The 13,587-nt window shown below is 38.1% G+C and overlaps 1 protein-coding gene across 4 annotated transcripts in view; it reads right to left on the bottom strand.

Annotated features, from left to right (window-relative positions):
• Positions 335-13,587, bottom strand: part of CLNK (cytokine dependent hematopoietic cell linker) — a 27,955-nt gene continuing 14,702 nt past the window's right edge. For all 4 annotated transcript variants that reach the window (XM_021394465.1, XM_021394466.1, XM_021394468.1 and 1 more), the window contains 5 exons: positions 13,354-13,394; positions 9,252-9,385; positions 8,797-8,874; positions 5,227-5,382; positions 335-920 (listed from right to left, as the gene is read on the bottom strand). In XM_021394465.1, coding sequence (XP_021250140.1) covers positions 774-920; positions 5,227-5,382; positions 8,797-8,874; positions 9,252-9,385; positions 13,354-13,394 — 556 coding nt within the window. In that variant the 3' untranslated portion in view covers positions 335-773. The remainder of the gene's footprint in view (positions 921-5,226; positions 5,383-8,796; positions 8,875-9,251; positions 9,386-13,353; positions 13,395-13,587) is intronic.

The following is a 13,587-nucleotide window of genomic DNA, read 5'->3' as shown; positions in this document are numbered from 1 at the left end:
TTAGAACATTTTTAGGTGAGCTTGAAACTCTTCTACTGTTTCTGCTGATGGTTTTATCTGTATGCTTGGAGGTGGTAAGGCTTCGAAGGGGCTGTTTGCATAATGGTCCTAATGTGTGTGTTTGAACATTCAAATGTGGGATATAGTATTTGCTGATTAAGCTAAAGGTTATGTGTTAGTTAAGCAATAGTCCTTTTATCGTTAAAACTGTCCTTAGGATCTGCTCCAATACTTGTGAGCATCAGCTGACACCCATTGACCTCACTGGCTGCCAAGCAGGGATTTTTATTTTGCAGATACACATGCACATAGAATTAAACAGTGAATACTCAAATAATGTTTCATGTGTATTTTTATAGGAAAGAATATTTTTTTTGGTACAGATTTTTTTATTAGGTTTTGCTACTGAATGAGCTTCAGTGACGTTCAAGTAAGCAAGACTGAATTTGGTTTTTATCTTGTGTTAGGTACAATGCAAAATAAGCAAATTGCTCAACTGTTGTCAGAGTATTAGGAGTCGGTCTCTTAATGCTTTTCTGTGAGTTAATACAGTGATGTATACTTCACCTACATAAAGTTTTTACATCTACTAGATAAAAACACATTGCAAGAATTCAAAAATGCAGTAGATCTATAATCCAAGTTGGAGAGAAGATTTTAGTGGAACACGCAGAATTCTTCATAATATGGGGAGCTGATTGCTCAAAGGTTAACTTGGCTTTTTGTACATTTAAATAATTGTTCTATTTATATTTATTCAAAAGTTGATGAGGTTAAGGTAGGAAACATCTTCTGCGCAACTTTAATGGATATGTAAGGTAGCATTGTACTCTCTGGATTCCTGTTTTATCCTTTCCATCGATGAGTGTGATGGGAACAGATTTGTAGAAGTCAATTATATCTTTCACAGAGCTAAATTTCTGGGGGAAAAAGAAAAATTGAAATTAGTGGTTGAAAATTGAAGTGATAAATATTTTTGTCTATAAAATCAAAAGAATTGCAAATGATAGTGTGAGAAATAGGCAATATAAAATTATCATCGGACAATCTGTCATAAGACAAAAAGCACCAGAATTTAACCCTCATTTATTGTTTGTATCGCAGTCTTGTGTGATTAAAAAGTAGCTGGCTGCCTGGACCAAAAAGGGAGCATGTCTAACCCTGTGAATGCAGTATTGCTTGTAAAGGTTTGTAATGGCAGGTGAAATAATAGTTTCTTGATCTTCTCACTAAGACTTTACCCTGTCAAAAATGAGGTTTAAGTAGTAGTATGTGAAACATTGCTAGTTTATCTGTCCTTTGATTTTTTTTTTCTGAAGTGCCTTTTATTTTCGTGTTCAGTTTACCAAGAAAGTCAGTTTAAAATCTCTTTAAAGCACAGTTTTAGTTTTATTCTCTGGTGTTGGAAGCAATGACATCCTTTCATTCTAAAGATGAAGGCTTGGTTCAAGATCCCTAAACTAAATCAAACTGGAACTGAAAGCTGCCCTCACCTGTCCTACTAGTGAGACTCCATCCTTGATTCTGCCATTCTGATGGTTAGCAATCCTTTACTTTTCAGGCAACGCTGTAGTCATCGTCCTGTGTCTTTCGGTTTAAATAGTACACCTCCCTGTGTGTACCTTCTAAGCTTTTGCAGGTGAAACAAATTTGACTTATAATTTTAACTCTAGAGGTAAGTGATTGATTTTTACCATCACCGTTACAACAGTTCATCTTGAATCTGTGGATTCATTGTTATTAAATTGCTACAACAGTACACAGATACGTAAGTATACTAATATTTTTAGTACTTTGAAAGAAATGCATGGCTTATTATAACACATTTACTTTATTCACAATGGTATTCTATATGTGATGGTATCTCATGGTAATCATTGTCACTTCCACCTCATCCGCACCCAGTTTATAACGAGGATCAAACTGCTCTTGTATTATTTTATGATAAAAAATATTTCAAAGAAAATGAGCTAATTATTTTTAAGTTTTTCATGATTTTTTTTTTTACTTTTTACCATAGTGTTATTCCACTTTGCTAAAATTATGTGTTTTCTGTGTGGCAAATTGTTTTTCGAAGTAGGTAGTAAGAAAAGAATTTCTTTTGTCATGAAGAGTCTTAAAGATGAGCAAAGGTTTGAGTTGTTTAGCTCTGTCATAGGACCCGTATACACGAAGAGCAGTAGTGTTACAGCTACCTGTGCATCTTTAATAATGAAAACTGGCTGGAGTGGGAGAAGGCAAGTAAATGATATTCAGAACAGCAATTTTGAATGTAAGTGTTTAAATTTCATATTAAATGTCCCATTTGTGGATCTGACCTTGATAGCTTTTTGTGAGTTGATCTGGAGTAAGTTCAGAAATCTGTAAGAATACGTAAGAAATCTGGCTAAATTGCTAGTAAAAGATGCCAACAGAATTAAAATTGTTTTTGTCTTCTTTGCTTTTATTCATTCCAGCTTGATACAAATTTATCTCCAAGGAACTTCAGTAAATTGCTTCTGATCGCCATTACATTGGCATAGAAGTAAAAATTTTCTGAAATAAAAATCTGATAATCAGAGCATTTTTTTCTACCTTATAGCCCCCTTATAAAGGGCTGTAAGAGCTGAGAGGTGTAAGAGCTAATGATGCTCTTATGGAAGCTGAATTCAATGCATTTTCAAAAAAATGATTTTTTTTTTTCATGGTACAAAGTGCAACCTGTATGCAAAAAATCAGGAGTTAGGGGAAAAATCTTTTGAATATTTATATTCTATGTCTAAGAGAATATAAGCGTTCAGTGAATGGAAATAGACTAAACATGCTGCAGAATAGCAGTAATACTGAACCTTCTTCACTATGAGAGTGGTGAGGCGCTGGAGCAGGCTGCCCAGAGAAGCTGTGGATGCCCCATCCCTGGAAGTGTTCAAGGCCAGGTTGGATGGGGCCCTGAGCAGCCTGAGCTGGTGGGTGGCAGCCCTGTCCACAGCAGAGCGTTGGAACTGGATGGGCTTTAAGGTCCCTTCCAACCCAAGCCATTCCGTGATAGGTATACTTCAAATCCTTATTCTTGAATTGTGATTTTCCAATTTTAGTTTCAGTCCCACTGTTCAAGATGAACGCTTTCTATGCACAAGATGAAACAAACAACGGAGTCATTTGTTATGGTATTTCCTGAGATGGTGAGATTGTGTTCTGCTTCCTTTTAGTTTAGTAAAAATCCTTTCCCCCCAGTTGGTTTTCATATTCATGTCATTTTCTAGTTCCCTTAATTGTTAAATCTGCTCAAATGACAAACAGATTGGGTTTTTATTTTTATTCTATAGTGTACTGTATTTCAATTTCATTCAATTTTTTAAATCTCTTGTTTCTAATCTGAGCCTTTTTCATGTGGACAATTATAGGAAAACTGAACAACATAAGAATCAGAAAGCTAAATTCTCTATCCCTTAATTTGTAATAAAACTCCTGGAAATTGTCTGGGAGGTTCAGTTCAGAATCATAGACAATACTTTACGGAAGACTGCAGTACAGCAGTGCCTCAGTAATGGTACCAGCTGTACTTTTCTCAATTTATTCTAACCTTCTGCTTCCCAAACTGTTTGTGAATAGTGAAGGTTTTGGTTTATTATTAATTATTAAACCAATTTTCCTGAAGAACAACTTGCTAGTTAAACTTGCATCTCATATGCCTGAAAACTTTTAATCCTCCCATGATTTCTATAAAGAGTTGAACTGTAAGTCTTGGACCTGTTAAATTAATCCAATTAGTTTGGGTAGGTTTTGATTTCAGGTTTTGTTAGCTTTTGACATATCTGGTGAGGATGGAGTTAATTTTCTTTATAGCAGGTCATGTGGTGCAGTGTTTTTAGATGATAACACACGGATGCTTTAGCTATTGCTGACCAGTACATACATAGATAGCATCAAGGCTTTGTGTTGCTCATTCCACCCCCCACACAATGAATAGATTAGTGAGTGAGCGAAGTGCTGGGAGGGGACACAACCAGGCAGATGACCTGGGCTAACCGAAGGGGTATTCTGTGCTGTGTAACGTCATATTCAGCAGTAAAAATGGAGAGGATGGGGTGTAAGGTGCTGAGCCATCTTTTCCTCTGCTCACATATGGGAGGTGGTGAGTGATTGCTTTTGCATCACTTCCTTTGTTTTTTTCTCTTCCGCTTCTCCTTTCTTTACTAAGTGACTTTTATCTCAACCTCCAGCTTTTCTTGCCTTTACTCTGCCTTTTCCCTCATGCCGCTAGGGGATCTGTGGTGTTTGGCTGCATGATGAGTTTTAAAAGTACTGACATGCATACAAAGGATGTAATTGAAGATTTGGCTACATGGGCTTTGCCACTTCACCTTATTGGGATATCCATTTACATGTCTAATAACCGTAGCAGTTAGTTTGTAGCAGTATCTTGTTCTTTTTTCAGCTGAATTTAATGCTCAGCTTTGCAATCTTTTTATCACATCATTATAAGATGTCTGTTCATTTTTTTTCTTGTGTGAAAGACATGCAGATAGAGTATTTGTTACTTAACTGTATAGACGAGATAAGAATTAGTCTCTTGTGAATATAATTGAATTTACCAACGTGAAAGAGCACTACTAATGTAAAGGAATTCTTGACTGAAATTTTACCATGTTTGAAAGACTGATTGGAAGGGAAAATAACACTACTACATTTTTTCATGGCTTCTGAATATCCACGACAACTTCTGTCCTATTTCTTCATTTGTTTTTAAAATATATTGATTCACAGTTTGTTATACGAGTGACGGGTGATTAGAGAATCTGTCCGATTATGCACTAATAACAGCAACAGGCCATGCAGTCAGATACATGGAGTTGTATGTCTTTTAATATTTCTGCTTACATTAAATATGCCAAACTACAAAATAAGCTAAAGTAATAGATAGAATGATATGTATCTGGAAAGGGAGGACTTTTCCCCCATTAGTTTGCAGGTGTTACTTAGAGTAGGTAGAAAAATCATAAGTACTTAGGAAGTTTTCACATTGATTTAAATCAGAACATGTTAGGTAAAATTAGATTTTAAATTATTATCTTCAGGTTTCTTGAAACATTGAGATGCAGTTCAAACACTGGTATTGTATAACAAACTTCAGTGAAACATAGAAAGTTTGTTATGTGAGAAGCTTATAATTATCTTTGATGTTAAGAACTTGTATAGTGTGTCAGAACAGCAACAGACTAAAACACAAGAAGGGATTTTACTTACATCATCTCCTCTGAGCCCTGTTCCCAGTGCATACTGTTGACTGTCCTCCAGAAAACGTACTTTAATGTTGTATACTCTTCTTCCGTAATAGACAACCAAGACATATGGTTCAGAGTTTGATTTCTGTGAACAATCTCTAACCAAGAAAGTTTCATCCTGTATAACACAAATTATTGTAGCAGTTATACTAGTACATCCTGGTTTAAAAAAAAAAAAAAAGTATAACATTTGCCCATAACTGGTGTTTGGATTAAAATCTTGCAACATTAGTTGATTGTAACAGTGTGATTTTATATAGTTGAAAGAAAAAAACCTATTTTTAAAATGAAATTTGTTGGTAAGCAATGTCGCAAAGTATTTTCTTTAAGTGTAATAAAGCTCTTTGTGCTAAAATCAGTAATTTCCATTATAAGTCATGTATAATTAGCCAATACTTTGACTAATAATAGTGAAGAATCATGACTTGATCAGTGCTGCTCTACAGTACAATGTCAAGCTGAAATCTTTATCATATACTAGTAAATGATCTTAAAATGAAAATGGGATATTAAAAGTGAAGTCAATTAAAAGAGAACAGTTAATGAGTGACTAAGTAGGAAGAGAGGAAAGGCATTATAATTCATTGGTTTTCTGTTTGCTTTCAAAAGCAGTGTATGATTCTGTGTGCTTAATTTTCTTTGGATGGAACAATTGTTTATGATAAAAGGATATGATCTCTTAATGCTTGTTACCACCTTAGAGTTCTAAACTGTAGTGAGTCTTACTCTGATGTGATACATATTTGCACTGTTGGGGTAATCTCAAAGTGCAGTGCACCTTTTACATAATTGTTACAACCATTTCAATTATAGTGAGTTTCTTTAAGGACATGGAAGCATAAAATGGTACCCATGAAATAGAACAGTGAGAACAGAACTAATATTGAAAGATGGTTTTGGCCATTTACATGTGTGTTCAGATTTGACACGCGTGCAGAATTAGCCAGTGAGCTGTTCACATCCATGAAGTTCAGTTTCCAGGTAAGCGTTTGCGTGACTGGTTGTAGTGATTTCAGTCTGCACAGTGAAGCCTCTCGTGTCTAAGGAGCTCATGAACCTAAATGTTTTCTAGAAAATGTTTCAAATTTTGTGATCTGTCTGACTAGTTTTGTTCTTCTGTGGAAAGGCCTGAGAAGAATGTTAACAGTGATGGAATGAAGACATTCCCACATTATTTCATGCAAGTGACTGTATCTAATTCTGATCTATGCCAACATGATATTTCTCATTTATGCAGTGGAAGAGCAGGGGAAAGGAAAATATGTCAGCTTTTCAAAATTACTATTTCTTGTATTTTATTTATTGTACTGAATGGGTACTCATATATATAGTACCATATTTTTAATTGTAAGAGTGTTAGAGAATACAGTAAAAGAAAAAGTAAATCAACTAAGGTAAGAACTTACCATAGAATCATAGAATGGCCTGGTTTGAAAAAGACCTCAAAGATCATCTAGTCTCAACCTCCCTGCTAAATGCAGGTCGCCAACCACTAGACCAGGCTGCCCAGAGCCATGTCCAGCCTGGCCTTGAATGCCTCCAGGGATGGGGCATCCACAACCTCCTTGGGCAACCTGTTCCAGTGCGTCACCACCCTCTGTGTGGAAAAACTTCCTCCTAATATCTAACCTAAACCTCCCCTGTCTCAGTTAGTTGAGTCCCTCTCAACTTTAGAGAAATCCAAGCATCACCCAAGTTTTAGATTTTATGTGAATAATTAGAAATCAATGTCAATGTAGTAGGAGCTGCAGGAACTGCTGACCAGAACTGCCAACTGCACCAGCAGTCCTGAACTTAATATTTTTTAAGAATATGCAGTAAATGAAGAAACGGAGAGATAATATTAATCAAGGAATGCTGTTAATCTTAGTGCATCTGATTCTGTGCTTGCTGAAATCAGTAGTAAAACTCATGCGTTATGGAGTGTAAGACCAGAAGCTTTTTTATTCCTGGCCAGAATGCAAACACAAAAAACAAATGTGAAGGAAAAATGTATTTATGTATTCCAGTGATACTGTTCTAATATTAAAGAAAACTGCTGGAATATATTTCTACAAGAATATGTTAAAATAATTCTTAAATGTATGCTTTTTTTGAGTTTTCACAGGTAGTTAAGGATAGGAGATTGCGAAAACTGTTTTACTTTTGAATAGATGAAAATCATTGTGCAATTCCTAGCAGATTCTAGGAGTCCAAAAATCTGAAGTCTAAAAAGTATCCCTTCACTGTTGTTCCTCATGATAACCTTCCTCGGTGCAAAGCACTGAGCTGTGAAGCAGTGTATGGCATCAGAAATATTCTGATGTTGGCTGTGACCAAAGTCATACTTCTGTTGGCTGCTTCTCAATTGCATTACGCTGTACATCTTGCTTTCCGAGCTCTATTCAGAGTGACCAAGATAGAGGAGTGCAGTCAAATGTAGGGCTGATGGGAAGACTCAAGCCATTGCTCTGCATACAATTAGTTTTGTTAAGGAAAAGTTTAGTGAGAAACTGTCTTCCCTCTCCTGTTTGACATGGGATCTGGCATTATATTTCAAATTATTATGCACAGAAGTATTTTCTTTAAAAAAGCAAAACACATTGTCAAACCCTGTCTGAACATATTGGACTAGAAACCCAGTGGGAGGTTATATGACCACAGGAAAATTAACAATATTGGAATAACATAGTGCTATTGTTGCTTGGCCTGGCTGTCCTTAGCATTCCTCTGCAGCTGGTTCTGATGTGGGTCTGCTGGAAAACCAGGACAGGATGAGTAAGACTCCTAGTGTCCTGTGGGGCTCCCCTGCTTCGAAAGCCCCCACTGGCCATTAACCCCCATCGGTCCTCGTCCTCCTTGGGTAAGCACACCTAGCCCAAGACTGAAGCTGAGAGGTTTGGTGCTAAAGGTGCCCTCAAAAAAAGCGGTCACTGCATTTGCCTGTCTTACAAATAAGGGAATAAATAAATCCAGTCATTGTAGTCTGGGGAGCTGGAATGGGTCTCCTGTGCTTCAGCTCTGCAGGTATGATTTCAGTATCTGGAGTGGTTAGGAGACAGAAGGATTTTATGCCTTCTGTTGACCGTACTGTGTATCTTTTTAAAGCAATACGCTCCAACGGAATTACTTTTATCCCACCCATGTGAGAGCATCCTTCCTGTAGGTGCTGAGCCCTCTGCCCTGGGCCTTCTGCTTGCAGGAGCCTTCTCATTCCCCTCCTTCCAGGCTGTGCTTTTCAAAGCTGCAGATTAATAATGACTGCAAAACAGTAAGGTAGGTAGATGCTTTTTTGACAAGAAGTTAATTAAAAAGTAAAATATTGATGTATGCTCCCGTCCATAACATTGTCAGTAATGACTGATGCGCTAATTAGTGGACTAGTTGGTGGTGCGTATATGTTGGCAACATTTTAAACTGCGTTTTGTATATCAGAATTAGTATGGATTATACGGTTAATGTACAAAAAAAAACCCCTTTAACCACTGTGGATGGTTTTAAGACATTTCCTCTAAGAGTTTACACCACGAGTTTCAAAATAAATTCTACTTACAGTGTTCTCCTCCAGCAGCGCCGCCTCTGCTTCGTGGCGATCATATTCTCCGATGTACCATTCATATTTCTCTAAGTCCTTAATTTTAAGACATAATAATCAGCGTATAGAAATGAACCACAGCTGGCAGAAGCAAAAGTCAGTAAAAACAGATTATATCTCATTTGCATTTAAAGCAAGTGTATGACAGTTTATTAAAATAATTATAATGCATCTTTATTGAGAAATCATTTTGGAAAATCTGTTGCAAAATAAACATCTAAATTGTTATCTGTGGTTTCAAGAGCTCATGCTGGATTGTTTTCAGGGGTGCTGAAAGCCCGCAGATTTCAGGTTATTTAATTTCTTAGATAAATGTTTTCAGTAGGCAGCATTTCTTAGATGTGTGCATGCTATAGAGCGACAATTCTGTTTTCTGAAAATGCTCTCTCTTCATTAAGTAAATTATTCTTTACCTTTTCAGTGTGTTGGGCAATATATTCCATTTCCTCTTCTACAAGTGAATGTTTTGGTTTATTTTCACATGATGTATAGTGTATGGGAGATGGTGACCTCTTGACTGACACATTCTCTGCATTTAACGTGGATCCTGTAGAAGTAAATTCAGAAGGAAAAGAATCGTATTGCTTTTAATTTTAGCTTAATTGTACCATATTAGTTTTGTATGATACAACAGCATTTGCGGTTTGTTAACCTTTGAAATCTCAAACTGTTTGTTATGATGGCTCTTAGGCCAATGCAGCAGCAATGACATCAGATTCATGCCTCAAGAAATGTAACATACGTTTTCTGATGTATTTTAATTGATAGCAGGTTCTTGTACACATAAGCACAGCAAAATACTAAATATATGTATTAAATATATGTAATTCTTCTCTTATTTTACCCATCTGAGGACATTCAGACAGATGAAAAATGTTTTCCTGAAGCAAGTGATCTGCATTCTGTATATTTAATGCTGCGTTTTAGCAGAGCATCACCTGGGAGCTGTGCCAGTGTGCGAGGTGGGGCAGGACCACAAAGTGTGGGGTGATGTGGGAAGGCTTGGGCTGACTGAGGCAGGTGAGGCTGCAGAGGAAACATTAGAAAAGCTTCCAGGTGTATGGTTAGGATGCATTTTGCAGATGCACAACATGAGAAAAAAAATGGTTAATTGCAGTGTAAAAGCTGTCATATCCTGCCATACAAGAGAAGGCCTGTTTGTTAAGTGCAGTGCTGTTTGGAGAAATGACTTAATGACTATCGTAAATGAGAAGGATGTGATTACTGATGGCTTCCATCTTCTCCTTCTGGTTAGTGTCATAAGACATAGTAGTGCTTGCCAAAATGGTATTTTTATTTATTGTTCACATTTTATCAGTATATTCTTATTTTACCCCTACATAAAATATAATAGGAATATGATATGAAGGAAGTTCAAAAACTTTTTCTTACAGAAGAATAATGATTTTGTTTCATATTTTTTGTGTTGTAGTATGTTCTGGTTTGCAGCACCATTGTGTTTGTTTTTAAGACTGTAAACAATGTCCACTGATGTCAGTAAGAAAAAAGCAATGTTTTGTTCACATTGATTCACATTCAGCGGGCAATCGATCTGTTCAGAAATGAAATCACTGAGCCAATTGTGTAAAGGGTTTGGAGCCAAGCATCTACATTTTCTTTCTGTGATCAGATTGAGTTGTTAAAGTGCTGATATGCTGCTGTTAGGTTTATTATATCCTGAAGCTGTCATTTTTATTCACGTCATTTTTGGTGACTGTCCCCAAATTCTTTATTTTTAAAAAGGGACTCTACAGTTAGCTCTACATTTGTGACTGTTGTGTTCTGTAGAATTTCCTTCTGGTGTATCTTAAGCTGTAGAACGAGCAGCGGATGGCCATGCTCACCAAGAAATTAAAGAAGAATGGTTACATTTTTGCAGATAATAATTTGCTTTCAGCGATAAAAACTAAAAATATCAGTGTGAGAGAAAAATGTATTTATATATGATAAAAAATATAAGGTTTTTGTATATATCTAATAAAGTCAATACTTTATAAAATAATTTTTTATTCCAAACATGGACTTCAAAGGAAATCATAGGATAGCAGGGGGTATGGGCACTTGTTTGTTCTGTCCCTGTTGCTTCACAAGGGCAATGATTGTACAGAGGGAAAGGGAATTGTGCCTGAGTGAGTGACCAAGAGCAGCAGTAGGAGCAGTAGAAGTTTCTGAAGCTGATACTGGTACAGGGCACCTAGGAAAAAGAATCAGTTGTATTCAGAAGAGGGGACTGAGAGACTTCTGAGAACAGCTGGAAACACAGGTAAAGGAAGGTTTGTAGTAGATGTGCAGGGGAAGAGAACAGATGGAGTTGTGCCCCCAGTGTGACCACAATGTTAGGAGGTGGAAGTGGCTCAGTGCATGGCCACCACCATTGTGGAGCTGGAGCTTGTGACACAAAGCTGAGGGAGCTGGGCATCTTTGACCTGGCACTATCTGAGGTTGAAGTGAATCCTACTTTGAAAAAATGATACGGCCTCTGTGCTTCCTGGTTGTAGCAGAAATGCGAAGTCATGGCTTGAACCAGTGATTGAGCACCTGGTGGGAAGGCAGGGCCAACCCAGGGAAGCTCAGGTGCATGTAATGCACCTCAGTGACCAGAAGGGATGGAGCCAGGATCCACCCCTTCCCTGACCTCATTTAAGGGTTGGTGGTGGAGGCAAGAGTGTCTTGCTGGAAATCTCTGTGTACCCGAGGCCTTCTGAAGGTAAGCAGCTTCTTTCCTGTGTCCACAGCTGTTGCATTTTGGCTTATCCTCACTTGCTGCAGCCTAGGACTATGCTACCCCACTATCACTACTGTGCTTTCCATTGCATTATAGCATTACATTGGTTTTTATCTACTTACACCATAAATTCAGATTATGCAACTCATAGGTTATCAGAATGGCTTGACAGTTTCTGTTTTTGATAGAAAGGGCATCTGTAGAGGCAGTTGAGGGAGAGTATAAAAGTACAGTAAGCACTGATAAGGGTGGCAGGATGTTAACCCACATGGATGTGCCTGATCACCCCTGCGTCCCCAAAGCCCCTGGGTCTCCCAGGGTACGAAAACTCAAAGCCTTGTTTTAAAACTTGAGATACAAACATGAGCTATCACTTCAAATGACATTCAACAGCAACAACAACAAAACAAAACACCCCAAACAAAATGATCAGGGTCATGTTATTTATGTGTACTCCATCTGCAACATACATCTTTGCCAATCAGTCCAATGATAAAAGACTGGTATTTCAGAGAGTTTCCCTTATAGAATTTTTTCACTTTAAAAATAAAAAGGAAGCCTAATTTTTTTTTTTTTTCTAGAAGAGATTAGGTAGAGAGGTTGGCACGTGACAGATCTGATATACAACAGCAAAAAGCTAACACAGCTTTAAGGGTGTTTGTGGAAGTATCATCTTGAAGATTAGAGAGACAAGAGTGGTGAAACCACTCCTGGGCATGTCCAACTCTGGGAGTTGCAGACAGCACAGGGACAATGATGGGAGTGACATTGCCATGGTTACTTGACATGCCCCCCGGGGGCTGGGCACAGCTATCACTGCTGGTTCACAGCCTGTTCCTTCAGCGAATGCTATGCAGCCCAGTGAATGAGCTAGCTCTAGCCATAATTCACTGAGTTGTCTGATAACGCTACCTGCACGCCCTTCCCTCTAGCAATCTGCAGTATGCCTAAAGCAGTTTTCACAAGGAAAAGATCAATGCATTCACTTACACAAAGTTATTAAAACAACGGCAGCTGCCATATAACATCCTCAACATCTGCAGCTTCTGTTCAGCGGATCACAGCGATGAGTGGGGAAGAAGCCTGTGCTGCTCAGTGCCCTTTCTCCATGTCTCTTTGCATGCCCCGCTATTTGCCTTCTGCTCCCATCCCTATCATTGCTCAGTGGCTCATCCCGATCTCTTTGCTTTTCTGAGGTCCTAGCTTAGGCATTTCTCAGCTTGAGCCATGCTTAGAGTACAGCCAAGCAAGTAACTCCTGCTGAATTCTATTGATTGTGCCATCATTTTGCTTTTTGTCTGCTTGCTTTTTTTAACAATCAATCCCCTTTGGGATGAGGAAAGGCTGAGATAAATATCTGAAGTGCAGGAGTCAAGGCAATTGGGGCAGACCCTGTTTGGTGGCAACAGTGGAACAAGGGACAGTGGGCAGAAACTGGGACATGAGACGTTCCATACTAACCCAAGGAAAAGCTTTGCTGACAGAGTGATGGAGCACTTAAACAGGCTGCCCAGAGAGACTGTAGAGTCTCCTTCTCTGGAGTCCCACTTGGATGCCTTCCTGTGGGCTCTGCGAAAGGGAACTGCTTTAGCAGAGGCTTGGACTTGATGATCTCTAGAAGTCCCTTCTAGCTTTTGTGATTCTGTATTTCTGTGACTGCATGCATCAAAAACACTCAGTGCAGACACACATACACAGAACCATAGAGCAGGTGCTTACTGTGTCACCGTAACTATGATTAGCATTTGTCCATTCCTGGTTTAGTTTTCAAAGTGATCTCTGGTTCTTACCTGAGCTGCAAACGTTTTTGGAGCTCTGCGTATATTGAAAGCTAGGAGAAAGCAATAAAAGGACTGTCAGAAAACTATTTTTGTTAGTGGCAAGTGTTTAAGTAAGAGTAAAATCACAGAGGAATGTACAGCTGTGCTACCCCAGAATACCCTTTCATCCTTTAACACATTGCAGCTTTACGCGCTGCTGCGTTTCAGGTGGCAATTTTGTATTTAACCGCTTTTAACTGATTT

This window comes from Numida meleagris, chromosome 4 (assembly GCF_002078875.1).
Source record: "Numida meleagris isolate 19003 breed g44 Domestic line chromosome 4, NumMel1.0, whole genome shotgun sequence".
Taxonomy (NCBI): Eukaryota; Metazoa; Chordata; class Aves; order Galliformes; family Numididae; genus Numida; species Numida meleagris.
Note: the sequence above shows the minus strand (reverse complement) of the source record. Positions and strands in the feature narration are given on the sequence as shown.